General features: G+C 42.9%; 2 protein-coding genes across 4 annotated transcripts in view; one reads left to right on the top strand and one right to left on the bottom strand.

Moving 5' to 3' along the window:
• The first annotated feature begins 1,092 nt into the window (after window positions 1–1,092).
• Window positions 1,093–27,407, top strand: part of zfyve26 (zinc finger, FYVE domain containing 26) — a 36,510-nt gene continuing 10,195 nt past the window's right edge. Inside the window, exons 1-42 of one of the 3 annotated variants that reach the window (XM_041060607.1) lie at window positions 1,093–1,191; window positions 2,224–2,501; window positions 2,645–2,720; window positions 2,905–2,991; window positions 3,140–3,289; window positions 3,431–3,764; window positions 4,505–4,629; window positions 4,874–5,038; window positions 5,172–5,260; window positions 5,376–5,527; window positions 5,638–5,850; window positions 6,026–6,634; window positions 6,886–7,050; window positions 7,241–7,392; window positions 7,703–8,210; window positions 8,365–8,484; window positions 8,624–8,794; window positions 9,094–9,327; window positions 9,612–9,717; window positions 9,988–10,832; window positions 11,072–11,271; window positions 11,537–11,641; window positions 11,798–11,920; window positions 12,407–12,583; window positions 12,994–13,243; window positions 13,504–13,602; window positions 13,969–14,147; window positions 14,337–14,473; window positions 14,564–14,592; window positions 14,842–14,978; window positions 15,274–15,494; window positions 16,135–16,282; window positions 16,610–16,819; window positions 17,516–17,731; window positions 18,053–18,250; window positions 18,503–18,583; window positions 18,700–18,827; window positions 19,072–19,246; window positions 19,456–19,515; window positions 19,648–19,830; window positions 19,956–20,006; window positions 20,232–23,145. In XM_041060607.1, coding sequence (XP_040916541.1) covers window positions 2,317–2,501; window positions 2,645–2,720; window positions 2,905–2,991; window positions 3,140–3,289; window positions 3,431–3,764; window positions 4,505–4,629; window positions 4,874–5,038; window positions 5,172–5,260; window positions 5,376–5,527; window positions 5,638–5,850; window positions 6,026–6,634; window positions 6,886–7,050; window positions 7,241–7,392; window positions 7,703–8,210; window positions 8,365–8,484; window positions 8,624–8,794; window positions 9,094–9,327; window positions 9,612–9,717; window positions 9,988–10,832; window positions 11,072–11,271; window positions 11,537–11,641; window positions 11,798–11,920; window positions 12,407–12,583; window positions 12,994–13,243; window positions 13,504–13,602; window positions 13,969–14,147; window positions 14,337–14,473; window positions 14,564–14,592; window positions 14,842–14,978; window positions 15,274–15,494; window positions 16,135–16,282; window positions 16,610–16,819; window positions 17,516–17,731; window positions 18,053–18,250; window positions 18,503–18,583; window positions 18,700–18,827; window positions 19,072–19,246; window positions 19,456–19,515; window positions 19,648–19,830; window positions 19,956–20,006; window positions 20,232–20,444 — 7,806 coding nt within the window. In that variant the 5' untranslated portion in view covers window positions 1,093–1,191; window positions 2,224–2,316 and the 3' untranslated portion in view covers window positions 20,445–23,145. Of the gene's footprint in view, window positions 1,192–2,223; window positions 2,502–2,644; window positions 2,721–2,904; window positions 2,992–3,139; window positions 3,290–3,430; window positions 3,765–4,504; window positions 4,630–4,873; window positions 5,039–5,171; window positions 5,261–5,375; window positions 5,528–5,637; window positions 5,851–6,025; window positions 6,635–6,885; window positions 7,051–7,240; window positions 7,393–7,702; window positions 8,211–8,364; window positions 8,485–8,623; window positions 8,795–9,093; window positions 9,328–9,611; window positions 9,718–9,987; window positions 10,833–11,071; window positions 11,272–11,536; window positions 11,642–11,797; window positions 11,921–12,406; window positions 12,584–12,993; window positions 13,244–13,503; window positions 13,603–13,968; window positions 14,148–14,336; window positions 14,474–14,563; window positions 14,593–14,841; window positions 14,979–15,273; window positions 15,495–16,134; window positions 16,283–16,609; window positions 16,820–17,515; window positions 17,732–18,052; window positions 18,251–18,502; window positions 18,584–18,699; window positions 18,828–19,071; window positions 19,247–19,455; window positions 19,516–19,647; window positions 19,831–19,955; window positions 20,007–20,231; window positions 23,146–27,407 lie in introns of those variants that run through there. The other 2 variants (XR_005896228.1, XM_041060606.1) reach the window with 2 other exon arrangements.
• rdh12 (retinol dehydrogenase 12) lies at window positions 23,528–27,387 on the bottom strand. Its single transcript, XM_041060610.1, has 7 exons — window positions 27,264–27,387; window positions 26,524–26,642; window positions 25,676–25,831; window positions 25,442–25,546; window positions 25,095–25,304; window positions 24,732–24,921; window positions 23,528–24,202 (listed from the first exon to the last, which is right to left on the bottom strand). Exons 1-7 carry the CDS (start codon window positions 27,335–27,337, stop codon window positions 24,100–24,102), a joined length of 957 nt encoding a protein of 318 aa, XP_040916544.1. The 5' UTR covers window positions 27,338–27,387; the 3' UTR covers window positions 23,528–24,099.

Below are 27,407 nucleotides of genomic sequence, written 5' to 3'. Positions count from 1 at the left end.
TAATGATCTTCCAGCACCACTGACACTGAATGTCCAATTTAATAACCTCATGAGTCACCATGGCAGCAACAGATCTGTCCCAGCTGTGTTCAACTGTCCACATTTCCTTTGTGGTCTGTGCAACTTCTGCATTTCTGTATTTGGTTGTGTTTTCTTTATTTGGTTGTGTTTTCTGTATTTGGTTGTGTTTTCTGTGTTTGTAGTTTGTTTCTGTATTTGGTTGTGTTGTCTCACTGCAGCATTTTTTACTAAATGTTGTGTGGGTGTTGTCAAATTGGTGAAGAAGTTTGTTTTAGTCTGCTTGTGTTTTGTGTATTTGCAATTGTGTTAACCTTACTGGGCCACCATACAAGCTGCTTTGGAGCCTCTGTATATAAAGTACTCAATTTCAAAATAACTGGCTTACATGTCAAATCAGTCATGGAGTGGAACTACAATATTTTCTGCTGAAATGTTGTAGAATTGATGTATGAATACGCACACTGGGGAAATAGAGAAGTAAAGTACAAGAACCTTTAAACTGTACTTAAATACTTCAGTAAATTTATGTTGTGTATTACTCTGGCACCAGGTTACATTTATGGATTGCTCACCACCTTTTCCACCTCCAGTCCACCAGGATCTGCTGACTGCTCTCCATTCCACACATGCTGTTAGAAATTGCTGCTGTCAATTAGATCTCTAAAACCAGTATGATGAAGACATGCCAGACCACACTCGTATGATTTTATCCAACTTTCTATGCTTTCATTGATATACTCATTTCCTCTTATTGCCATCTGTGTTTTTAATAGATTACTCCTGAGTTTTTGTTTGTAATCATCAATCAAATAGTCCCGTAATTTAATATCAATGTGAAGCACTTTGGTTGACATTTGTTGTTTTTAAATGGCCTTTATAAATAAATTAAATTAAATTAAACTGACTTGACTTGGCCACCTTTTTAAGTAATCTACGTGCTTTTCGTTTTCCGACAGCACCTGAAGGCAGCAGTGAAAACAGAACGCTTGTCGGCGTTCTGGAACGCCCACCTCGTGCCAACCTTTGACCAACCAGCTTTGGAGAATCAGCTGATTTTGTCACATGACCCTTGTTAACATGCACCTAGCCGCCTAGCATAACAGGTCAACAGAAAGCAACAGCTAGGAGTGTAAATAGTCCCATGTTGGGGGAAACCGCACTGAGAAATGAGTAAGTAATTTTTGTGGGATACTCGGTGTTTTCTAACTGCTTTATGTGTGTGGCTGTTACGAAAAGTTGCGAGCTAACTTCACGTTTCAGCTGCAGCCAGTCAGCACCATTGTAGCTAATGCTAACGCTAACTTTACATTAGTGTAGCTGTCAGATGTGAGAAGACGCAAACGGCGAAGATGGAAACGTTAGCGTTTTAAAAGCAGTTGAAAGGCGTTTCTGACCTCGGACACTTGTTTTGTTCCATGTTTCTGTATTAACGTTTTTGCTTAGAACAGAGAATTTTAGGTACAGATGGCAGAAATACATTGTATAACATTTAACACCTATATTGTGAATATCCTGCTTCTGAGTGGCGCGGACTATCAGTAAAGTAAATACACATAGATGAAAGGGCTGTGACTAGTCAGCTAAATTCAGCATCTTTGGTAATCGCGTTTCGTAATCGTAAACAAATTTACAAAGCAAAGTTGTGGTGAGTGATGTGGAAGTGGAAAGAGCACCTTTTCGGGAGTCATCTCAGATAATAAGTTATGTCAGTAATGTCAGTGCAAGGTAATTTATAAAAAATTGTAAAAAGACTTATTAAATCAAGCTTCTCTATACTCTTTGTATTATACTTTTTGTATTATACAGTATCCTCATACTTTCACTGTGTGGAAGTATGAGGAAATAGAGTTATAATAGAGTGTTTCAAAAGAGAGTCATAAGAATTTAAAAATGGCTTGTAAAGAAACATCTAACCCACGGTTTGTTAGATTAAAACAGCACAAATCAGATTTTGAAACTGCACAAATAATGTATAAGGTTAAAAACAATCCAAAGTTTCTACAAGCTTTCTAAAATGAGCAAAGGTCAAAGTGATTTGACAGGCTAAACAAAGAATATATATATATGTGTGTGTGTGTGTGTGTGTGTGTGTATGTGTGTATACACACATAATCACCACATTCTGCTTGTTTCAAACAAGATATACATTTCTTTGTTTTGATAAACTAAATAGACTCAGACAGTTTTGTCTTTCTGTTTCAGGTAAAAACAAAGAGTGCTCTTTGGCTACATGTTAGTGAAGGTGCTTCTCCAGTTGTAACCACTGAGCTGAGGAGTGTCACAGTGAAAGTGGCCATGTATCCTTTAAACTGTGAGGCAGAGACCTCACTTCAGGACCTGTTCGAGTACTTCAAGAGGTGCCTGCAGCATGGAGAGTGGGAGTTGGCCAGTGCCTGTGTGCCACAGCTGGTTAACTCAGAACTTTCAGAAAACCTGCGGGACACAATCAAAGCTATCGTCTGCCATCCTTACAATTTAAAGTGAGTCACACAACCGTAGATTAACAAGACATCAGGTTTTTCTTTGTTTGTAAAATGTGAATTGTCCGAGAAACCTATATATAAACCCATATATTTGAGTGTAATTTGTGATGTGGATTTAATAACTTATTTTTATGTCATAGGTGGGAGTCTGTGGGCAGTCCACACAAACTGGCTTGGTTTTGGCTTCAGGTTTTGGATAAATGGACAGAAGAGAAGGTAATAATGTGAAGAATCAAGTATTCAGCTCTCTTTATTGTAGTTATTTGATGTTGTCACAGTATTTGAGACCATTTTTGTTTGTGTTACCTTACAAAACACATCTTGGTCAAAAATTTGATGTGAAATGAGATGAAAAGGCATTTGAAACACCACTGACACTGTGACATGCTCTTCTCCTCAGGTTTCTCCCAGTATCAGAAGAGAGTTGGAGTTCCTGCTGCTCCTGGAGGAACTGGGTTCAGAGGGCATAACAGAGACTGTTTTCAAGGTTACTGTTATTTTTGCTCATATCAGAAATTTAACAATGAAGTAGCAAAAACAACATTAATATTTAACGCTACAGTATTTTATTATTCATGTTGTATTGCTTTGTTAGTAGACAGAATACATGAATGAGATAAATTACCTGTCAGCAGGAGTTGCACCAGGCCTTCTTGGGCACCCAGCCTGACCAAAAGGCTGCAGAAGGTTTGAGGACAACAGATGCTGCTGTGGAGTCTTGTCTCCGAACCTTATTGGAGAAAAAGAAGCCCAGGCTGGCCCAGTGTTTAGCACATTTCTTACAGGTAGAGTCAAACTCTGAGCATAGTAAATACAAAAACAACAATAAATTACTGTAATGATCAACTGGTTAACATATGTGCTGTTCCTTGTTTTGGCTCTACAAGCTTAATTTTCCCTATTTTCCCCATCTCCTACCGGAGCAGTCATCCACAGAGGACCATACTCTGCAGCACACATTTGTCCAACACCTGATGAAGAAACTGGGAAAGCCAGAGAGGAATCCAGAGAATGTGGAGGAGTGGGTGGAGGAGATATATGCAGTGTTGGCCGTGATGCCGTGGAGCTCGCGTAAGAGTGGTGGGCAGTTTGAGGCGCTGTGTGAGGCCCTGTGGGCAGCCAGAGATGGGCCCCTGAGAGAGGAGAGGATCCTGAGCTCGCTGCTTCGCCCTCAGTGTGATGCTCTCGTCTCTGTGTACTGCGCCACTGCTCTGAGGCTGCAGAGGGATCACCTGCTGAGGAGCACACCTGATTCACAAGGTAGTCTGAGTGTGTTTGCTTACTCTGAAATTAAATCCTCTTGGGATCACTAAGATGCACCATGTATTTGAAGTAAACTGCAGATTTTGGTTACTTAGAATAGGCGATGTGGCCATTTCCTGTTATCACTTTTCATGTTAATCAGTACAAACAGAGAATTTTGGCAGTATTTTCCTATGAGTCAGTTCCTCTTCTGAGCTGTTCTTTTGGTTTGACTTTTGATTTAAAGTAGTGATACTGATATTTATAGTCTTAAATTGGGCCTTCTTTGCTCACACTGGCATCACCCCTTTCCTCTTTTAATCACACTTCTGCTTCTGTGGCTTTAAAGCTGTGGCAGTTTTCTCTCTGTGTCATTGAAATTTACATGTGATAGCTTGTTTTGTTCCCATCTACACAGACTTTCGTTCATTGTCTTATGGTCCAGCCTAGTATATTTTAGTAATGACACAGATAGATCATATCAAATATCATGAAAAAAGGTAAAAACAAAAAAAACCCAAAAACCCTCATAGTTTTATTTGGAGTCTCTAAGAGGCAACAGTGGGATTTTTTTTCTGGAATAGTTTTGTGCTGCCTCCTTATTCTGCTTGAATTCATTCACACATTTGTTTTATATTACCTTAGAACTTTTTGCTTTCCCTTGCAACACTAGTAGTGATTTTAAAATTTACATTATAGTGTTTTAGGGACATTTTTTGTTTGGTGTTTTTCCACTATTTGTTTTATCACCCTCACAGTGGACCTCCCTGAAGCAGAGAAGCTGGCTCTCAGTTTATGTTGCCACAAGGATCGTCCATCTGTTTGGAAGACCATCTTCTTTGAGTGCCTTAGTAGTGGGAAGCACTTCCTGGAGCAGGTCTTGGTAGGTGTACCAGGACCACTGGAAAAATGTCAGAACTGACTTACATGTACAGTTCAAGTGTGTCCAGTATTTCTCAACCAGATTCAGATTTTAACAAGGAGCAGTAAAGTGTAGACAGTCCTCTGTCAGTTTGTAGCTCTACATTTTTTGTAATTAGCGCAAGATCATAATGGTCAAGTAAAGCTGATTAGCAGCCGCATGTGATGAAATTCAGTAATGTAATAAGACGGGTTCCTTCCTGTAGGTCACTGCACTTGACCTGATTAAACACGAGGAGTTTTCTCAGCTGAAAGACTTACTGCAGCTGGAGTTCCAGCCGTTGTCCCGTCTGCTGTTGCTGCTGGGTTGGACTCAGTGTCGCAGTCTGAGCTCAGCTCAAATGCTGCTCAGTATCCTTCACCGTGAGCAGGTCAGAGATGCCCAGACGTCCACCCCTACCCCCTCCTCTACAGCTTTTTAAGTGCAATTTAGTGGGAACACTGATTAATGTATGGGTGCAGTCAGGTGGAGTCATCTGCTGATACTATTCATTGTCTTTCCAGGCACCAGCCAATGACTCTGTTCTGCAGGAGTTTGCCAATCTTTTGTCCTCTCAGCTTGGAATACTTGAATGGTGTAAAAACAACAATCCGTAAGTATCTGTTCTTTTCTTTTTGACATTTAACTGGCACCTTAACTCCATCTCAGTCATTGATTATTTAGTTTTTGTTATTCATTTCTTTTGTATCCTGGTTCTGTCTGTGCAGAGGTATTTCCATGGAGGCACTGCTGACACAGCTTCACTCTCTGGACAATCATTCAGCTCTCTATATCCTGCATTCTCTGACTCCTCTGCCTCAGTTCGAAGAGCGCAGGATACTGGATCTGCTGCAGCAACTGCCAAATTCCCCACAAACAGGTTTATATCATCCACTTACCCAGAGTCTAAAATGCTTGCCAGAAGAATAATATTCTTGATGTTTCATATTAATATTACCCTGCCTGTGGTTCTTATCATTCTTCTTGCAGAGGACCCCGAGGCCATCACTACTCTCAGCCCTGGTGTACAGAGGAACATAGTTTTGTTCCAGGGGTTCTGTGCCATGAAGTATGCCATTTATGCTCTCTGTGTAAATGCACATAAATACTCAAATTGCACTGAGTGTGAGTACGTGCATCAGCAACAGCACCAGCCCACTGAAGCAGAGGCAGACCAGAATCAAGCCTCGGCTTCCTCTGAAGGTACGGAGGCTGTCTTTCTTTTCCGCAGTTGGATTTTAGTTTGATGAGAGGTGATAGGAAAGTTTCTTGTCTTTTTCAGCTTCTTGGTTGTGCTTTAAAACTACAACAAGAATATTTTATTTAAAGTTATCAAGGTCACCTGACCTTGTTCTTCTCTGTTTGTTGTCTTTTCCAGGATGCCATTTGCTGTTCCAGCACTACTTGTCAGAGTGTCAGCTCTATCTGGAGGGGGTGCCCGCCATGTTCCGCCTGGAGCTCCTGGAGAACATCTTCTCCCTTCTCTTTCTGTCCACTGCTGACTTTGCACAGCAGATTCAAAAAGACACAAACTCAAATCTGAACACAGGGAACGTCAGTCAGGACTGTTTATCAGATACAAGAAACACAAATGTAGAATTAGGAACCAAAGCATCGACAGATGAGATTGATCAGAGCAGGAAAGAGAGCCAGACGCTGCGTCCAGGTTCACTAACAGCATCCCACCGCAGCCACCTGGACCTGGGACATTTCATCCAGGGCTGCAGGGGTTTTGTGGCAGATGTGACAGCCATGGAGGGTTTTCTGAAGCTGCTGAAAGAAGGGTTGGAGGGCATATGTGTGGTGGGTCAGCAGGAGGGGCAGGAGGCGGGAAGAGCGCTGCCTCGAGAGGCTGAGGCGGCGGAGAGTCTTGGCTGCTCAGTGGCGGCTGAGACGTTTGGGGCTCGTCTGCAGAGGTTGTCCAAACGCACTGCGGAGGCTCAGTGGAGGCTGCAGATCATCACCAGCAACCAGAGGAGTGGAAGTGGTGAGATGCACAAACTAAGGATATTTCTTTAACTTTAACTTTAACTTTTATTTTTTATTCACCTTTCTTCAGGCAAGACATAAAGTAAGAAAGGAACCTTGACTACAGCTGAAACGTTTGACCTGGTGGCTTGTCCTAATATCCTTCTTAGCACATGAGTCTGTGTATTCATGCATGCCTTAGCATCATTTGGGGGTGGAGTTCAGATAGATGTATGGTATAAACTCTTTGATGGGAAAATTCCCTTGCAGGCTCAGAAAGCCCCCTCCCGATGTCAGCGGTCAGCTGTACTGCCACTTCTTTGGGACGCAGCAAGAGCTCGAGTCTGAGGAGGAGGAAGAGACCAGTGAGACATGCTACAGAGAGACAGTCCTCCACAGAGAAACACAACGGAGAAGTTAGCACGAGTGCTTCAGGTATAAACACTGTCCGTTACTCATGTACATGCACCAGTTTGAGTACATACGTACATACATCACAGGTCTGTGCTTCATCGTAATGACTCCAGTCTGGACCTTTGTCCTTCAGGGAAATTCAGGGTAACGTTTTTTTTGAAGATGTATAATATTTTTGGGCATTTACGACATGTAATTTGTCCTTTGTAAGATGGTGGAGGAGGGGCCGCAGCAGGTTGTGTGGAACTGGAGGTTTGTCCCTGTGGAGGTCCTCACAGTTGGCTGGTCCCCACCATGTTGTCTCCTCCAGAGTCTCTGCTGATATCCTGCATTCGCAGAGGAAACTTCATGGAGGCCCGTCAGGTCTGTGTGGCAAACTGGACTCAAAATACTGCTCATGTGTTTACGTAAAAACTACAATATTACTGCCACTAATAACACCTCATTACTCTTATTACTAATATCATTACTACTACTACTGCGACTTCTATTAATTATGATTATTGTGAACCTGTTTAACATGGTACATTGACTACAAACATTGTAATTTAGAAGATTTAAAAGATTACAGAGAAACATTGATGAACTTGTATTAGTCAACACAAGAGGTTATTGAAAGCATGACAGTGAGTGTCCTTAGCTTAGTCCTGTGTATTTCTTGGCTGTTCTGCAGGTGTCCCTGGTGTTTGATCTCGGGGCGTCTGCTTGTTGTGGCGAGTTGGTGTTCATGGAGCGCTACAAAGACGTTCTGGTTGAGTTGGCCCGGGTTGAGCAGAAGATGGAGAGCCAGTCTATGTCTTCATCGTCATCCTCCTCAGAGGGCTTAGGGTCGACGGCGGTGTCAGGCACGGGGAGGGCTCGCCTGGGCAGCAGTGGGCGGTCAACACTGCAGGCGATCGGAAGTGCTGCTGCTGCAGGTGTGGCTTTCTACTCCATCTCAGACATAGCAGACCGTCTCCTCAGCACCCCTGCTCACCCGATGCCCTCACTGGAGGAAGGCTACTGGCTGAGCTCCTGCTCTTCAGACCCCTCCAGCCTCCTTTACACATTGCTGGAGGAGCTCAGCCCAGCAGCCATGGCGGCCTTTGACCTGGCCTGCTGCCACTGTCAGCTTTGGAAGACGTCCCGACAGCTGCTGGACACAGCAGAGCGCAGGCTCAACAGCAGCCTGGAGTCTCGGGGTAGGAAGCTTGAATTTTAGGGTCTTTTTTGGAGGAATTTTTAGAAAAGGCTGATGATGGCTACAGAACATATTCTAACGTGGAGATTGGAACGAGACCAGCTACAGTTGAATGTGTTTTGGTTTTCATCTTTAATCCTTTTCTGCCTCCCCAGGAGTAAAAGTTGACCCCAGGGTTCCTCATTCTGAGGGGATCTGCGGATTTCCCATGATACTACAACAGATCAACAAGATCCTGAATCACTCTGCTACTAACAAGGGCTCAGTCAAAACAGGTGAATGCAAATGTTCAAATGTTTTCATTAGGGAAATAAGAAAATTGTTAACATGGCAATTAATGAGCCATTTTTACACATAAAAATTAACTGAATATACTAAATAGTTTCTTTTTTACTGATCCACTCTTGTTCATAGAAGCTGTTGGGGAGGACCAAGTATTTGCCAGCCCATTTGGGTGCTGCATCCAAGAGGTGCTCCTGTGTTGCCACCCTACGCTGACTGAAGAGTGCATCGCTGCTCCGCTCAGCATGGCTCAACGCTTGGAGAGCACCCTGCAAATTCTGAGCACTGCTACGGATGGCACAGGTCGGCTCAGCAACCACGGCTTTTCAGATGCAATGAAGTTAACATTTTCTTTGTTTTGCTAGTTGAATTTCTATCAAGTTGAGTGATGCAGTTAACCTACTCCTATCAATAATAGCATTTTCATACATTTAGATGCTGTCTGTTTGCCAGGAATTTGTAAGGACTGTTTGGCAGGACATGTGTTAACTGTAGTTCTCTTAACTTAAAAATAGCAGAAGAGTTGTACCTCCTTTAGGGTTTTTAACATTCTTTGAGAAAATCTGAATGTTTTGTATGTCTGATGTTACCTCTCATCACAGAGGGCAGCGTGGGCAGCGCTCTTCTGGAATTATTGGTTGAACAGGCCAGTCTGAAGCAGTCAGAGCTAGACGCTCAACCTGTGCGCTCCCGCATGAAACAGCTGCTTCGTTCTCTGGACCAGCTCTGCCCCTTTGAGCCAGACGGAGATCTTGCCAGACCAGATTATGTGCGGAGTTTCCTTGACTACGTCAACACGTTGGCATCTGTGCTGGTGCGCAGCCTGAGCTCAGAAGGTATAATGATTTGTGCTTTTTACATCCATTTGTGAAAGAGTCACTAATTTAAAAACAGAAGTAGAAGTTTTTAGATTCTTCTGCCTTAAGCATTTGGTAGTATCAACTTCTAACAACAACTTTTCAAAAGCAGTTTAAGTGCATGGCACTGTTTTATTAAAACTGTTGCTTTCAGATTTCAGCATCTTACTTATAACATTCTGACGCTCACTTCCCCAGTCGATACTGTAGATCAGCAGGCACTTGGTAATAAGCTCACATTTATCTCTTGTTGTTTCTCTTAGACCAGAGCAGTGAAGTGAAGCTTGGGAATCCTTTGCTGGTGTTGCTCCAAACCCCATTTCAGCTTCTCTCCCACCTGCTGTTTGACAAACAGGTGTCTCCTGACAGGTACGTGCATCAGTAAAAGCACATAATAAACATAAGCTTGGAGTCTTCATTCTATTCAGAAATCATGATCGGCTTGGTGGGTCCCATCTGTGACAATTCCAGTAAAATAAATACTTACCTGGTCGGTATATGACATTATACTTTGCTAAATATCTTCATACCAACAAGAATGAACTTTCAGCTTTAACATTTGGATAGACACTAAACCAACCATTGAATGGTGTGAAGGCAACAGCTTACCTCACTACTTCATGTCCTCTTTATCACCAGAGTGCTGTCCTTACTGCAGCAGGAAGGTCTGAGACTGAGCGTCCAGCAGGTGATTGTCCAGCGATGCTGTGAGACTTTGCCCATGTGGTTCTCCTGTCCTGGTCCTGAAGGAGACTCCAGTCAGGCCAAAAAAGATGATGGAGTGTTTGGTGTTGCCAGTTTGTCTGTCCTGCTCCAACAGCATGCTCAGCAGCACATGCCTATTCTGGGAATCTCAGAGCCCCAGTCTGATGTGAGCTCTGAGTCTGAGGCTTCAGTGGAAGACTACTCTGCTACATCCACCAACCTCTCCACCTCGCCACCCTCTCATTCGTCCTCCTCCCCCTCTCCCTCAAACTCTTTCCTCCTCACACCGTCAGCCCTGGCTTTCCTAAAGTCTCGCTCCCCCCTACTGGCGGCGCTGGCATGTCTAAGTGCCTGTAAAGGAGAAACTGCCCGGACACAGTCCTCCGGATGGTCAGGGTATTTCCGCAGTGGACGTAAAGAAGTTGTCCTAGACGGTGAGCAGATTTCTCGTGAAGCTGATAACCTCCTGAAAGAGTTTCCAATCCTCTGGGCCTACCTGCACACCATGGCTGAACCAGTGCTGGGCACCCTGTTAAGTGAGGGCGAGGAAGGCTCTGTTGGACTTGGGGCAGTTGTTTGTGGGAGACCTCTTGTCACCCTCCTGCTGTCTGGACCACAGGACGAAGTTGCCCAAGCTGTGGCCGCTGAGGCCTTCCAGAATGCTCTTTCCTCCAGAGACCTGGGCCGAGCTCTCAGCCTGCTGGAGCTGTATGGGCAAGGCTGCAGCCAGGAGGGGGCGCTGAGAGACCAGCTACTTGCCTGCGCTGCTTTAGAAGCTGGTAAATGCACTTGAAAATGAAAAGCAGTTCACTGAAGTTCATGATGGCACCTGCATGCTTTTAATACATGTTCATTCGATGATATGATGTGATACTTGTTTCTATTCAGTAATGAAAATAATCATTATCTTGATAATCTCCTGAAATTTATACAGCTTTTTAAAATAAAACCTGGCCATAAAGGCATCACAATCACAATCTAACAATTGTTTGCTGTTTATCTGATTGTCTGTTTTCAGATGAAGGTGAAGGAACAGGTCACCTGTTCCGCGTACAGGATGCGAACCTGCGAGCCCGCGTGGCCCTCCAGGCTCTGGAGCGATGGCCTCTGTCGGCCTGCCTGGAGCTGCTCGAGTTCTGCCTCAATGACCCGAAAACAGCACAGACACTGAGAACAGACTTACAGCTCAAAAAGAAAGAACTGGACGTCTATCGCTGGGTAATTCCTAAACTTGAACTGTGATTCAATTTATTAATCCCACAGAGAATTCCAGTATATATGTCATACCAAGGAAAAGTGGTCATGCCGATCCTGTCAGACAAAAGCACAAGAAATAAAAGATTTAACTAAAAGATGGTTAAGTGACTTCAGCTTACAGTATGTGTTTTTCATCTGTTATGTAATCATGTCTTTGGTTGGCAGGATTATATCTGACTTTCCAGTGTGACTTGCCAAGTGCTTGTGCTTTCTTCCTGTGCCACAGATGTTGAATTTACAGCCTCCGTTACCCTGGGCTACTTGGCAGGAGCTGAGGACTGAGTCGAAGACAAACTCTGAGTCTATGTTGTCCATGATGCTGGAGGCGAAAGTAGGTGTAGCAGTTTACTTAATAAACACTCACACAATGTGTGTACAGTGTCAAACACTTTGTATTAGCACACCTTAACAGACACCTTAATCTCCAAAATACATATTTGTTTATTTATACAGTATAAAACGATTAAACTTTCTTTTTTTCCTGCAGGAGTTTGCTCTTTGCGCACAGTGGGTGGAGCTGTATCCTGTGTCTGACCAGCTGAGGCTGCAGCTACAGACCGAGCATTTGCTTCATTTGCTGGAGAAGAAACAGATAAACGAGGCTTTCCAGGTCTAGACCACTAAGCCTCTGGCTAAACTGACATTGCAGTACATTCTTCTATCTGCTACCAAGAGGTCATAGAGTTGCTACTTTGACCCGTTTTTGGTCTTTTCTAGTAGCAGTAAAAGTATGCAATTGTATATGTATTAAAAAAACTCAAAGGACGGTTATAAGAAAATACCTGCGTCTTATTCTGTGCTACAGTTGAACAGGCAGTCTCTTAAAATATGCTGTTATGGTTGCTTTGCTATATAGTTGGTAAAGTCTAAACAATTAGGAACACACTCTCATCAACATACATACTAGCATCCTCACTGTACACAGGCATCTTATGGTGGATATATTCTCTACATACCTTCATACATCCAGTACACATAAGACAAAGTCAAATCCTACAGTTTTGTGTGTTTTTTTTTTGTGGATCTCTTAATTGCTGCTCTGAATTGTTTTCTCTTTTCATCCAAATTTCTTTATCTCTATCACTTACTTCTTTAGCTACTCGAGGGTCTGTCTGATTTTGTGGTTGGCCTGGACGTTTGTGAGCGAGCTCTGGACCGCTGCCCCGGACTGGCTGCGTGTCACTTCCTGGCTGACTACCTCACCCTGCATTTTCAGAGGCAGGTGTCTCCAGCACGTCGGCGACACATCCACGCCCTTCATCTGGGCTCTAAGGTTTGTGAATGTGCGGATGTGCACTGATGCAACTGTCCTGTCAAAGGGCAGGACGTTGAGTTTGTGTTTGTACTGTACATACTTAGTGTTTTCAGTTCTTGGAATTTCATCTGGTGAACACTTGATGTTGTCATACTTGATAAAGTTCCTTTCTTGAAACTCAGCTACATGCACAAACTTGCTTCTAGGAACTCTGGCTTATGTTGAACTCCTCTTCCCTCATTGAAAAATGTAGACTCTATGGATATACAGTTACTTTTTTTGTTTCAAAAATTTAAGAGCTGGACAAGAGATGTTCTCTACTTCACTGCAAAGTCCATTTTCAGTGTATCTGCACTGGAGGTTACAAATTTCCACATTACAGACTTGGATGAAAGTTTTGACACCAGTGAATGTATTTCTTTCTCCAGGCGTTGCTGACTCTGCCCCCAGCAGCCAGGCAGGACTATTTCCCCCTGCTGTCGGAGCCTCTGCTGATGCTCGAGCAGCTTCTGATGAACCTGAAGGTGGACTGGGCAGACGTGGCTGTGCGAACCCTGCGGAGCCTCCTGGTTGGTCGAGAGGCCGGCTTTGGTGCCGAGGACATTGATAAGCTTCTGGCAAGCTATGCCGGCAAGGCCCTCGACTTCTCCTGCGCCCCCAGAGAGAGGTCTAGATCTGGTCAGTGCTTAGTGCACAGCACACAGTGGCAAGGGCACATGCAGACAGATGTGCACATACACAGGATAAAGCTGGGCATTACACCTCAAAACATTTTAAGTTCTGGTCAAACTGTATGCAGAATACCAAGTATCAAAAAGTGCATAGGACTGAAAGCTGGCATTGAACGCTTGGTCATATTTCTTAGTCTTGTTTACTTATTCCATCGTTTACCATTCACTTTACTTCTGTGTTTAATTATATGACTTTTTATTTTCCAGACTCTGTAATCAGCCTCCAGGACGCACTGACACAGTGTCCTGCTCAAGAGAGCTCCTCCCTATCGTCCAGTCGAATCGAAACTCCGACACCCTCTACAAGTGAGCCATACGCACATGTCTAATAGCGATAAGACAATAGTATGATACCCATTTAAGCTCTCAAGGGAATTTCCTTGCATGTACTCAACCGCAAAAAAGCACTGCTGGAGCTGATATGTTATTTCACAAGGACGTTTTAGTCTGAAAGATTAGAACCCTGCAATCTGTGTTTTTCACAGTTGAGGGACATTGTCTCAAGCCACCGTGGACATAAGCAGATTAACAAACTCAAAATCTTAAGAAATTCAGATGAAGTCTGTTTTGGTTCTCGTGTAAAATGGTGTGAAATCAGTGCTGGGTCTGATAGTGTTTATTGAAGTTTCGGGGTTAAAATGTGTGTTGTTGTTGATATTTCTTCAATTGCAGGCAGCACCCCAACACACACCCCCTGTGCAGACAGGGAGAGGGATCGAAGCTCAGCAGGGAGAAAACGCCGCTCGCCTGCCAAGTTCCAGCCTCCAGACCAACCCCCAGCCCGTAAAGACTGGGTCCCTGACACCCAACAGGACGTGTGCATGGTCTGCCAGCGTGAGAGGTTCACCATGGTGAGTGGGTGAAACAGTGTGAGCCTCATTAGTGTTGTACAGAGTTATGAAATGAAGACTAAGATCCATTTCATAATTCTCAGAGGAACTGAGATGAGAATAACATTAATTTTAAAAGAAAAAAAGTTTTTAACCTCTCTCTGTAAATAATGGTCTTTTTTGTCTTTTCTTTTTTCTCTCCTCTTTTAGTTCAACAGACGGCATCACTGTCGGAGATGTGGTCGGCTGGTTTGTCACGCATGTTCTGAGCATAAGATGCCTGTGGAGGGATGCCCAGGAGATGAAGTCAGAGTCTGTGACCAGTGTTACACCTACTTTCACCCAGAGTAAGAGCCTGTAGCCTGCAGCTAATGTGTAGATACCTGTAAAACAGACATGTTCTTGTGATTTGAAATTTCTTTTTTTCCGGTTTGCAGTTCTGAAGATGAGCTGGAACCAGATGAAGGTAAGTGAAATAACATTAAAAAGTTGCTGCTTTCATGCGACAGTTCCCTCTTTGCTATATCATAGAAAGAAAATTTGTTTTTTTTTCTCAGAAAACCTATAATTTTACAGTCAGTAAAAGCAGGATGCAGGATTGATCTTGTTTAAAGTCCTGATTCGTGCATACAGAAAAAGCACACCATTCCCCAGTCAGTAATTCAAAAAGTTCATAATGATGAACTCTGCTCTTCTTTGTGTTTTTTGTGTTCAGTGGCTGGAAGCCCTGTGGTGACAGAGGAAGTTTTAGATGGGATGCTGCATCTGCCTGAAGTGGTTCAGCGACAGATCCAACTCAGCATCAACCCTGCAGAGAACCAGCTGCTGCGGAGCGAGTTCTACTATGAACAGGTCTGGATTTGAACATTTATCATTACACAGGATGGGAAGCGACTGATCTGTGTGCAGGTCACCTTTACACCTTTACACCTTTGTCATTTTCAGCTTATTGAGGGTGACTTGTATTGACAAAAGCAGTAGATGCCTGTAACACCAATAGTTGCCACACCCATCCCATTGTGGTCTTTGTCTAGAATCCTTAACATTTGACAGACCTCTTAACCTCTTGCTTTTCAGTTGTTTTCTAGTTAAATTATCCCAGTAAACAGAGGAAGATTAATGATGTTCTTTTGCTACAACCCTCTAGGCTCCCAGTGCATACCTCTGCGTGGCCATTTTGTCTCTGCACAGTGACCAAATGGCCTGTGGACATCAGCTCATCCTCCACTGCCGCTCTCTGTCTTGTAAGTTGAATAACCCAGAGGTGGACGCCTGCCTCCTCACCGACATCATGCAGCAGCTGCTATTCAGTGCCAAGCTGATGTTTGTCAAAGTTGGATGCAACCAGGATCTTGCCTTGTGTGACAGGTGAGATGTAACCCTGGGTCTCTGAATTGTAAACAGTTTGTAACATCTGTGTTTTAAGGACACTGGGAATTATTTAGACAGCTTGACAGTGAGACAAAAGAGATACACGGAAAATGGAAATGAGTTCAATGTTATCTGTAGCTGTGGTAAGAACAATGAGGCTTTGGCTCCCAGAAATTGAAAGCTTGACTGTTTCCTGGCATTCGTAAAGGCTCTGCATAGTCACGCACACTCTAGCTAATCAGACATTTAGTCAGTTTGAAAGTGGGTGCAGGTATTCTAAGAATTATTTCATAACAGGGTAGGTTGTTGCCCTAACATGTGCAACAAAACTAACTGGAGAGTGAGGGAGCTGACACCAGCTGCTTAGTCATTTGAGTCATTTGATTTTTTTTTTGACATATGTGGTTTTAGTTGTAGCTTTAGGTCGTACCTCACCAAATGACTGAGGGTGAGCAAATTAGGACACTCAGATGAGTTGTCAAACACAGGAAATATGCTTGAATGGCTTCAACGAGTCAGAACACCCATTACATGGTCCTGTGTGTCACCACTAACTTTGTAATTTCATTCACTGTGATAATAATGGAAGTTTGTCTCTCACTGTCTTTTTCACTGTTTTGCTTTCCTTTTTTCACAGTTACATCAGTAAAGTAGACGTGCTGAAGATTCTAGTGACGGCCAATTACAAATATATTCCGTCTCTGGATGACATTCTGGAGACCACTGCTGTCACACGTCTTCGTAATCAGCTGCTTGAAGCTGAGCACTACCAGCTCGCAGTGGAGGTGAGGCACATGGTGGTTCATGTTTTCACCCTTCTCTGGTTCGTTTGTTGGTTTGTTTCTTTATTTGTCAGCTGAAATCATCCTGAAATGATTTGCGCATTTGCTTAAAACATAACCTCCTTGTCAGAGATGATAAATATATATGCAGTGATATTTCATGTGTGTGGAAAAAACCTCTAAAACATCATTCTGGTCATCATGGTGCAGAAAACCTCTTGTCAGGCAGCTAATTAACCCACCAAATTTAAACTGGATAAATGCTAACTTCCAGATAATTAAATTCCATGGCTGTTCTCATTGTCTCTGGTTGTTTGGCTGCTTTGCTAGGTGTCTACCAAGAGCGGCCTGGACCCTGGTGGCGTGTGGCAGGCATGGGGGATGGCCTCTCTGAAGGCAGGAAACCTTTCAGGAGCAAGAGAAAAGTTTTTCCGCTGTCTGAAGGCTCCTATGGACCGCAACCAGCTCAACCTGGGTCCCTTACTGCTGCAAGAGATTGTCCAGCACCTGGAGACCACTGTTCGACCCAGTGCGACCACGGTAGGAAGACCCTGTCATTGTGGCTGTGTTATCTAACCTGCATTACTGCTGCAGTGCTCAGCATGCTACTGCCTCCATTAAATCCCACAGAGAGGCAAAAAGTACTGTATGTTCTTGTTGGTCATACTCTCACTAAGTGCAGTAAATGCACTCTAACATTAGCTAAGAAAACTTTACACTTGCCAAACACTTCTTCCTTCAGAATGATTTGCAGTGGAGCAGGTATGCAGGAGCAGATTGGGATTTTTGTGATGACTACACCGACTTTTGGTTTCAGGAGCACACAGAGAAGTCAGTTTATAATTTTTAATCAATGTGATTTTGCAGTTCCATATAGTAGAGGCCACTCCTCTGGTGAGAACAGTCTGTAGTTTTACAGAATGTGCGATACTACTTCACCCCCCCACCCCCCCAGCCTCTGATACATGACACCTAGGAATCTCCCACATATCATTTGGTGCCAGGGGGGGCTTTGGCTTCTACGCACTTCCAGAGGAAGCTAGTGAGTTGTTGCTTGTGTGGCGTTTGTTGGCCTGGATTAATGTGGGAGTTTCCACCGAGAGACTTTTGCAAAGCCTTGTGTGGTTTTGTGTTCCTCAAAGAATGCTGTTTGTCGTCCAGTGACACCACATCATTTTCATGCTGGCTCGCGCCCAGTCGCATTATATATTCATGACCTTTTTGTGTTTGTGTCAGTCATTTGGTGAAGACATCTTGGCGTCCCTGCGGGAGCTGGAGGACGTCCTGAGTGACGCAGGTCCTTTTGAGCGACCAGAGGGTCAAACACAGACCAGCAACCTCCACCAGGAGTGTCTGTACTACCTGAACACATATGGCACTCACCTGGCACTGATCAGCTTCTACATGCGTCATGACTGCATGACAGAGGCCCTGACATACCTGCTCAACAAGGTGAGACATAGAAACTCTCTGTTGCCAAGATATCAAATCTGACAGGGTGTCATGTTATCTAAACCCTCTACAGTTAACAAGGAGTATTCAAGTCCATGTAACTTAAAGTGAGTTTATTAGCTCTGCAACATGCAACTAAATGCCCCGTTTTGCTCCAGAACAAAAGCTATAGGTGACCAAATATGTCTGCACCTCCTTCTCTCTAGACTGAGTTTTTTAAATATTATATTGATGCCATTTGTCTGGACCAACTGCTGCATGTGCCTTTCATTCTGTTTTCCCCATATTTGACATATGCTTTTCTACTTCATCATGGCCCAGGATTGCCCAGAGGAGGTTTTTCTTGAGGGTGTGTTGCAGCCCAGTCTGGAGCGGGGGCGTCTTGGCACCCTGCAGGGGATACTAGAAAAACTGGACCCTGGCCTGGAGACATGCAGCCGTTACCTCATCGCCTCCTGCCAGTTCCTGCAGAGACGTGGATACTTTAACACTCTCTACCAGCTCCAGCAGTTCATGATGGTTAGAGCCTTTTTTAAAATGTTTTTTCCCCCATCTCTTTTTTTTCTTTTTTGTGATCTCTTCAGATCTCAATTATGATTTGAAAGTAAAAAGAAAGACTGGTGAGAGAGCAAAGAGGGCAAAATGGAAGTAAATTTCCAGGCCTGATTGAAATACAGGAAGTCAAAGGTTAAGGATCTGTGCCTCAGATTTCTGACTGATAATCAAATCATACCTATTCAGTAATATGTAAAATGTTCTTTACCTGGACAGGATCACGTTCGTGCGGCCATGACCTGTATCCGATTCTTCACATATGGAGCCACTTCATACCTGCAGCTGGGAGAACAGCAGGTATATTTATTTTTTCCACAGTTATGCATTTGGGGAAAACTTTAAAAAAATGTCTCTGCTTGTTTGAGAAAATGTACCCTGTCCTTGACCTTGTGCTTGACCTTGATCTTGTACAGCGCTGGTTGGTCAGAGCCAAAGAGCACCTGAAGACGTACCTGCAGGAGCAGCAAGGTCGGGGGACTGGGAGGAGAAAATCTCAGGCCAACTCATTTAGGAAAATGATGTCGTCCAGTGACGTGTCCAGGTTATTTGATATGTCTTTATTTCAGTTTCATGGGATGATGTATGTACTTTATGTGTACATTAATATGTGTACACTTTTGCCTGAACTGATTCAGAAAAAATTAAAGTATGATTTAATCTTGGGAGCTTTGTTTTTATTCTCCGTTACTGGCACTTTTTCTTCAGACGTGTTTGCTGCCTGTCAAAGACACTTTTTGGTCTTGGTTTTTTAAAAGTATGAATCTCTGCTGTCTCATTTTCGTAAGGCATATGAACACAATTGAGCTGCAGCTGGAGGTGACCCGCTTCCTCCACCGCTGTGAGACGGCTGCCTCCTCCAAGGCTCCACAGACCAGTACACCTTCCTCCAAGTCCTCTGGATCCAGTTCACCGCCTACACTGTTTGGGGGAAGTCCCATGAAGGTTGAGGTTGCCTGTAAGGTGAGGTTTCAATTGTGATAATCCGACACCAAATTTTCATGTATTTAACAATCAATAAGATTAGGTTAAAGTTGTTAAAATGCCTCCAATACTCCCCCGACTGACTTCATTCATGTGTTAACAAATTAATTAGAAACATGGTTTATTTAAAGTAATATCCGTTAGTGAATGTAAAACGAAAAATCCAGTAATATGCCCTTTAATTGCAGGTCATGCTCGGAGGAAAAAACATAGAAGAGGGGTTTGGCATCGCTTATCGAGTCATACAGGTATGTTTATAGATGAGCTGCGTAAGTATGTGTTCTTCTTTAAAAACGCATATTTTTCCAAATCCGTTCACAGCTTTTTAGAAGGCAAGCAGCATACGTCTGCTGTTCTCCCTCCTTTTCTTCCTGCCTCAGGACTTCCAGCTGGAGGCCCAGGCGGTTTATGTGCGGGCCGGCCAAAGGCTTGTCAGACAGCGGCAGTATGCAGCCGTACGGCAGCTGCTCAAATGTGTTGGTGAATCGGGCACTGCCACCAAAAACGACTGCGATGCCCTCATCCTCAGCTGTGTCTCCATCGCAGATAAGGGACCAGCTGATGTGAGTGACAGCCTTTTGAGAGTAAAAAAAAATGTATATAGATGAGGATGAGAAACTGAGTGTATTATAACAAATCAGGACCATGACTTGAGTCCATGTTTTTTGTTGTCCTTTATCTGATTCAGGCGAAGGAGCTGGAAAATCTCATTCTAGAGGTCAAGACCACAGAAATCAAGGTAGTGTAAAACTGACTGCTTTGTGTTTTATTGTCCTCTGCCTTCACCTGTCTGAGGCCATCTTTTACAACTGTAGCAATTACAATCACCCTTTGTTTTCTTCTTATTCTACTAATCCTTTCATTCCATGTCCTCATTAGTGCCACTGGACCACAATGACCAAATTTTATCATCTTTAAATCTGAAATCCATCTGATTCTCACCTCATCTTCCCTCTGTCTGCAGATCAAAGCCTACCTACTGTGCAGTAAGCTGCGGCCCGCGTACCTGCAAGCGGTCAAGCTGGAGCCGAGCCGGGCGGGCCCGTTGGTCCAGGACGTCCTTCAGGCCGCTGAGGGAACACAGGACACAGTGATGCAAAATATCTGTCGCCAGTGGCTGTCCGAACATCAGAACAGGTCGTCTCAGCAGCGCCAGGGCCGACCCAACGCCAGGTAAAGGCACCGTCGGCACAACAAGGGATTACACAGAGCACTTGAACTCAAAAACAGGTGAGCCACAAATGAAGTGCAAATAAGAGGATTCAGGGTTTCTAATGTAGCACCGCTCTGAGTGAGTGATTAGTAAGCTTTCAGATCAATATGACTGCACATCGGATGCAACAGGAGAGCAGCTGTTGTACATATTACGTTATGTGGTCCACAGCTGCAGATTATAGTGACTATGATTGTTACCGCACACTTCACACCCACCAGATTATTAAAATCTTAGAAAATGAAAGAGTAAACAATGTTTTGAGAGATTGGCCGATCAGGGAGATCATATGTTGTGTGATAGGATCATAAACACAATGAAAACCACTTGTTCTTTGGCTCCAGGTGCGTCATACTAACACTATCATAAACTGTGTAGCAAGCATATTCATAGTCTTGCATTATAAGAGTTTTCCACCATTTTAACATTGCGCTTCTGTAACGTCCTCGGTCTCATGATGGACAGTTTAAAAAAAAGTATGCGATTTTTCACAGCTCCCAGTGGAGACACAAAAGACTTTAAACAACAACGACAGATATCGATGTGTAAAACTGGTTCCAGAAGACTAAGCTCGCAGATTTTAACATTTTGTATTATGGGACATTTTTAAACACAAATGATTTTTACCTCAGTGTCAGCTCATGCTGTATTGCCAGGTTCATTTTAAAAACTGTTTTTGGTGAGCAGCCACGTTTTCATCCACTGCACAGTGGTTGTATCTGCTGTACACAAAAATCCTCTTACCAGGAAATGTTACTTCAGCAGAACGTGTGTATTATTTAGCTTTGAATCATTTGGATAATGCGACTCTCAGTATATGCTGACAGCAAATGCTGAGGAGCTGAAATGGGGCACTGGAGTCAAATGAATGATTTTGGTGTGATCCCCTGTAAGTCTTGTTATTTTTTTCTGACCTACAATGGTTTTAATTCTCACCTTGCTGCAGTGATGTACAGGTGTGCTCCATTGCCCCTTGACATCACTGTTAGGTGTGCAACAAAACAAACTCGTGGCCATACCCATCACTTATACCAGGTGTGGTTAGAGGTGGAACAGACAATAACAACCTTTCAACCAGAGAGGGCAGTGAAACGCTGATTTCCGTCCTGGTGCTGGTGTTAAGTTACTGTTCCAGTGGAAACTTCTAGAAACCCTGACGATCTCTTCCTCGTCATTTGTGCGGCCTTCCTCTCTGTAAAACTAACGAATCACCGCCGTGCTTTATTTACATTCTGGAAACATTTTGCTGTTATCGCTCATCTGCACAGTATTTGAGAAGGAACAAAGTTACTACGCTAGAGTGTCAGTGACATCTCTTACATAACAGAACTGCTAACTGGAATGTAAACAGGTACACTCTTACACAATATGAGCATATTTATACAGTAACTCAGTATTTGACTAAGATTTGTCTTCTACCTCAACCGAAAGGGAAAATATCTTGAACTGACTGGAAAGTCTCTGACAGATGTGTCATGTGTAGGTCTTTTTTCCCCCATTGTTATGTCCTTATTGTGTCTGTGTGTGGATAAGGTTTTTATTTAGACGTAAACGTAACGAGGTGTCCTTCGCCAAGAACAGTACATGTTCAAACCTTTAAGAAACTGAAAAAATGTAGTGTTTTCTGGTTTTTGTAATCCTGATGAAGCTGTTTACATGTTTTACATTATATAGCACATTTTCTGCCCAGCTTTCAGTATACATTCCCTTTTTGATGATGGGAATTGATATCGAACAATTTGAAGTATTTAAGGGCATTTAATATAAAATACATAAAATATATCAAATCTAAGAGTTTTAGGTTGGATGCAGAAAGGGACCCACTTATAGATCAGGTTTAATTCATCATCCAGAAAATCAACTCCATAGTCATTAGCTTTGTCTCATCTTATGTCGTCTTGTGTTTTGGTACTGATTACCCAGAGTGTTGCTAATGTTAAATCATGCGTTTTGCTTTGTACTCATCTGAGACACAACCCTTATCTTTCTGAACTATATAAATCTGTAATGATCAACTTTACACAGATAATGAGTCAAATAATGTTTCCAAAAAAGGGATTTAACTGTGGCCATATGTTACCTGTTGATGTGTGTTGTTGTTTTTGCCAGCTCCTTTCCCAAATCTGCAAGCTGGCTAAACAGGCAAAACAGTGAAAATGTAGTGACTCCATAAATCATATCTTTTCTTTTTAATTCACTCACATGACAATCACCCATGTTGCTGAAGCTGCCTTGTTAAGAATGTGAATATTTCAGAGCTAATCTAATCAACGAGAAGTACATCTTTATTCAGAGGAAATACTGTGTTGTCCCTTTGCCTTGCTTCCCTCTGCTGCACTAGTCTGAAGACCGACACTGACAGATCCTCCTTTGATAGTGAGTGTTGATAGGCAAGACATGATAAGAAGCCAGTTTAGATGTTTGAGATGCACGCATACAACATTCTTGCACTCTAATCCTCCTTAACTTGGACTGTTGTCTCATCACTGCCGCACTTTATATTAGTGAATTTAAAAAATAAACTTTGGGGGTAAAAAAAAGTAAAATATGTAATAAAGTAACTGCTTTAATGATGCAGGGACTAATGATCTTTGAAATGTAATTGATTTCACCATCCCTTGTAAAATAAAATGAAATAATACATTTCTCTGTTCGTTAATCAGTTTCTTTGCTGACAGCATTTGAATGATGATTTCAAAGGACTGATACAGCACCCTTTTTATAGTAATATCTCCATTTATTTACATCAAATGTAAACATTCAACTCTTAACATGAATGTAAGTGTAGTAAAAGGCATGTTTCACTTGTATAAAACACAGAATGTAAACTCTTGGCAACCTTGTTTGTGAATGCTGAGAAGGAAACATGAGTAGGGCGATCAATGCAAAACTGTAGTTCCTCCAGGAATGTGCAGTTTTTGGCAATGCATATGGGAAAAAAAACTGCAGATATTGCAATGATATGACTCTGATTTGGTTAAAATAGAAAAACTTTCTTAAAACCTATACGTACTACAATTATCACAAAATACATTTAAGCAGTTCAAGCGGTAATCATGGCTCAGACTGACACTGATCTTCCATAGTTTACTAATTTTTTTTTTTTTTTTAGATTAACCTGGAAATGCTGTAAGAAACCCTGCAATTGTTTAGAAATGCTGGCATGGAGGTCAAGCAGTTTAGCTGCAAATTCTGGAGAAATCAAAATAACACAATACTCGAAAAAATGCTGGTCTTTTACCCTGGCTTGACCCTTCACAGTATCCTACAGCATTACAATACATCAAGTTGCTTTTTTGCCTAAACTGTTGTCACATTGTGTCACAAAAATATAGGGTCCAAAAGTTGTTTGTGTTTAGATGATAATACAGCTGAGTGGTTTTGGCTTGAGGAGCTGTTGAGCTGAGCATCAAAATTCCCAAGTCATTATAATGTAATTACTGCATTATTACACAAAAAAGCAACTTCACATTATGGTACGTCTTACATAATTAACCTGCCTGCCTATTAGGTAAGAATCATTCAAAGTACAGAACATCAAAACCATAATGAAATGAATGATAACAGAAAGGGTAAGGACTCCTTCGAAAACTGAGATAGGTGAGGGTTAAAAGTTAAATCAGTCCCACTCAATACCAAGAAGCTCACAGCTGATGTCCCACAGTCTCCTCGCTGTCTCCTCACTTCTTCCCTGTGGGGCTACAAAGGCAGGGGCGCAGTCACTGAAATTAAAGGAGGGAGAATGATTATTACAAATGTGAGTAATGACCGTGAGAGTCATTTCCCTCGGTGCAGTGATCTAATTTCACCTTGCGCATGATAATAATGTTTGGTGTCATAACTTATTTTAGCTGTCAACACTTTGGGAATGGCAGACCTGGACAGAAGCGAGGAGCTGTTTTTACATGTTTGAGCTCCACATGCATGTACTTTAAAAGAATAAAATGAGAGGATAGTTGTACTTGTAATGCCCTACAGTACATTTAAATTTCCAGTATGTAAGTATCACATACTGAGTGAAACCCAGGTTATTTTCTGTACCTGCAATTTACAGATGTCCCCTGAACGCCTCACATGCAGACTACTGGTAGCCGCTAGTTGAAAGCTGAGAACAGAGGAACCTCTAGTCCCCATACACAACTCAGACAAAAATTAGTTTTCAGCTTTCCATTTATAAGATTGTAGATATTTTTGAAAGATGCCCGGACTTTGAATATGAACCTGACACATTTCAAGCTTCACGTCACCAACCTGAAGTGTTTCCCGGTGACGGAGTCCAGCTCCTCGGCTACAGCACAGTAGATGCTGGTCTGTGCTCCTTCCCGTGGGGTTTTTATGAACATGGAGAAGACTGTCATGAATATCATCATGAGAGTCGAGTGTCTGGTCAGGTCAGAGTTCACCGTCCCTGGATGGACTGAATTTACTGTCACGTTGGTACCTGTGAGAACAATAGATCAGGGTCACCATGGGAGATATTACTGCTTTCTTATCCACAGATTCCTGCTATGTTTTTTTCATTTGTTGTTTGTCTATATTTTCACTAACGCTCTCTCCGTTACTACGGAGAGCAGGTCACCTGTCTTCTTTCCCATGTTGTGTATGTTTGTGTACCTTTGAGTCTACGAGCCAACTCTCTGGCAAAGAGCACATTTGCCAGTTTGCTCTGGCAGTATGCTAATCCGCTGTTGTAGCTGCCCTGGCTGTGAAGGTCGTGGAAACGGACCCAGCCAAAGTTGTGTGCCAGTGAGGAGACCACGATGATTCGGGCCGGTGAACTTCGTTTCAGCAGCCCAATCAGGAGGGACGTCAACAGGAAGTGACCTGCCAGAGGTAAGACACACATACACTTACCAATATTAACACTCACTGTACTGATCCTGACTGTATATATAACCTTTTCAGATTTCAAATGTCCTTGATAATGTTCATGTATTTACAACTGCATCTTCTGGTCTTACCCAAGTGATTGACTCCAATATGCATCTCAAAACCATCAACAGTTTTTGTGTAAGGGCACATCATCACCCCAGCATTGTTGATAAGGATATGAAGTTGGTTGACTTCTGAAGAAGAGAACATTACAAAAAAAAAAAAAAAAAAAGAAAACCATGTCAGATATTATACCTGGTGAATAACTATACACTAGGGCTCTGTGGGCAGATGTGAGTATTAAACAGCCACTCTGTGCTTACCTCTCAGGAATTTCTGCGCAAAGGCACGTATAGAGCAGGTATCTGCCAAATCCAGCTCCCGAACCTCCACTTGCGCTTTGGGGTAGGCAGCTCGTATACTGGCCGCAGCCTCCTCGGCCTTTTCCACATCTCTGCAAGCCATAATCACCCGAGCCCCTGTTCGAGTGAGTGAAATAATCATTAGCGAGGCTACGGAAAAAAAAACAAACTACATTACTTCATATAAAAGAGAATCTTCTCGTGGATTCTCCTGTGTGTTCTCTGGTTTAGGCTTATTGGTCAGTGATGTAGAAGAACTTTTCTCACAGCTGGACCACATTTTATGTCGCTCCTCAAGGAAAATGCATTTTGCCGATGCATTTTTTGTAGACTCTCTAACCCACAATGAAGACACCAACATTAAATTTATGGCAAAGCATGCCAGGCAGCTCCAAATGAGACTGAGACTAAATGTGTCTGATGGGTTTTAGCGTGACATTTAATATATGCATTAACGACAGTCATGACATCGTATTATAAAATGATGTGGCCCAAAATTGTGACTAAAAATAAACAAAATTAGTGATTGAAGTTTTGGTTTTAAAATAATTCTTGTCTGTGATGTTCATGGTGGAGCACAGTTTATTGCAGTGAACATCATGTTGATCATGTCACTGTGTATACATTTGCCTTTTCTTGATCCTGATATCAAAAAACACATTTATTAATAGTAGAATCATATTAATCTTAACGCCTAAACCTGTGAGTAACCACAGCTTTATCTTGACCTCAGTGGTGCCCTGTGGGTGTAAAGAGCCTCTCTGCTGTGCAGTGTGTTGATTTGCAGGTAAAAACCAATAAGCTGTTACCTCGCATCGCCAAGTCCCGGGCAGTCTCCTTCCCGATCCCCGTGTTGGCTCCGGTGATGACGACGGTCTTCCCATCCAGACGAGCTGTGGACAAGCACACTCCTCCTGCTGCGTATCTTCTGTTAATACACAGTCACCACCGGTCACTACTGAAGACACTGTAGTATGTACCGCAGCAGGCAGCTCCATTTGAATGACTAGTGGGCCCTTTCTGCAGTTAGTATAAGCTCTGTCCTCATTAACACTAGACATATGGACATGTGGCTTAATTATTCATAGAGAAACTTGGAAAATGAACACTCCTGAGCGTCAGGTCGTACGACCCACGCCACTGTACAGGGCCGCCCCATAACCAATGGCTCTGTCGGAGTAATGCATACAGATATAACTCCTCCTACGCTCAGCCTCCTGATAGGCCCGAGCGGCTCAGATGGAAGACACCCGGTTCATCTCTGTGCAAAAACTCCCACAGCTCCATCATCATTCTGTTTCATTGATTTTCTGCTCAGAAAATCAGTCAGCGCCGTGCCAAATAACAGAAAACCAAAAAAAAAAGAAACCTTAAAAAGACGAACAGTGTGGTTAAGTAGGAACACTCTGCTTTTATAATGTACATGGACCAAATCGTAATAATTAAATCAGTCAGTGCACTGCCCTGTCAACCAAGTAACAACCGTATCCGTGATGTGTATAACCCTGGATTTATACTGGAATGACTGGGTGTATTAATCGCTGCTTACCTTATATGTGGCGCAAATGAAAACAGCAGTAACGTCACCACCCCGAGGCCCGCGATAATTAACAGAAACAGCATTGTGCGGCGGATTTGCGCTTTTCTGTCTCCTCCAGTAGGATGCCACTGTTCTGTGGGCAGAACAGCTGAT

The sequence above is a fragment of the Toxotes jaculatrix genome, chromosome 17 (assembly GCF_017976425.1).
Source record: "Toxotes jaculatrix isolate fToxJac2 chromosome 17, fToxJac2.pri, whole genome shotgun sequence".
In the NCBI taxonomy this organism is placed as follows: Eukaryota; Metazoa; Chordata; class Actinopteri; family Toxotidae; genus Toxotes; species Toxotes jaculatrix.
Note: the sequence above shows the minus strand (reverse complement) of the source record. Positions and strands in the feature narration are given on the sequence as shown.

Excerpts from the sequence above, each read along its gene's own strand:
- rdh12 (XM_041060610.1), bottom strand. The coding sequence starts at position 27,337 with ATGCTGTTTCTGTTAATTATCGCGGGCCTCGGGGTGGTGACGTTACTG. Across the intron at positions 24,922-25,094 it reads GTTGGCTCGTAGACTCAAAG|GTACCAACGTGACAGTAAAT; the intron begins GTACACAAACAT and ends TTGTTCTCACAG. Across the intron at positions 24,203-24,731 it reads GTCACCGGGAAACACTTCAG|TGACTGCGCCCCTGCCTTTG; the intron begins GTTGGTGACGTG and ends CTTTAATTTCAG.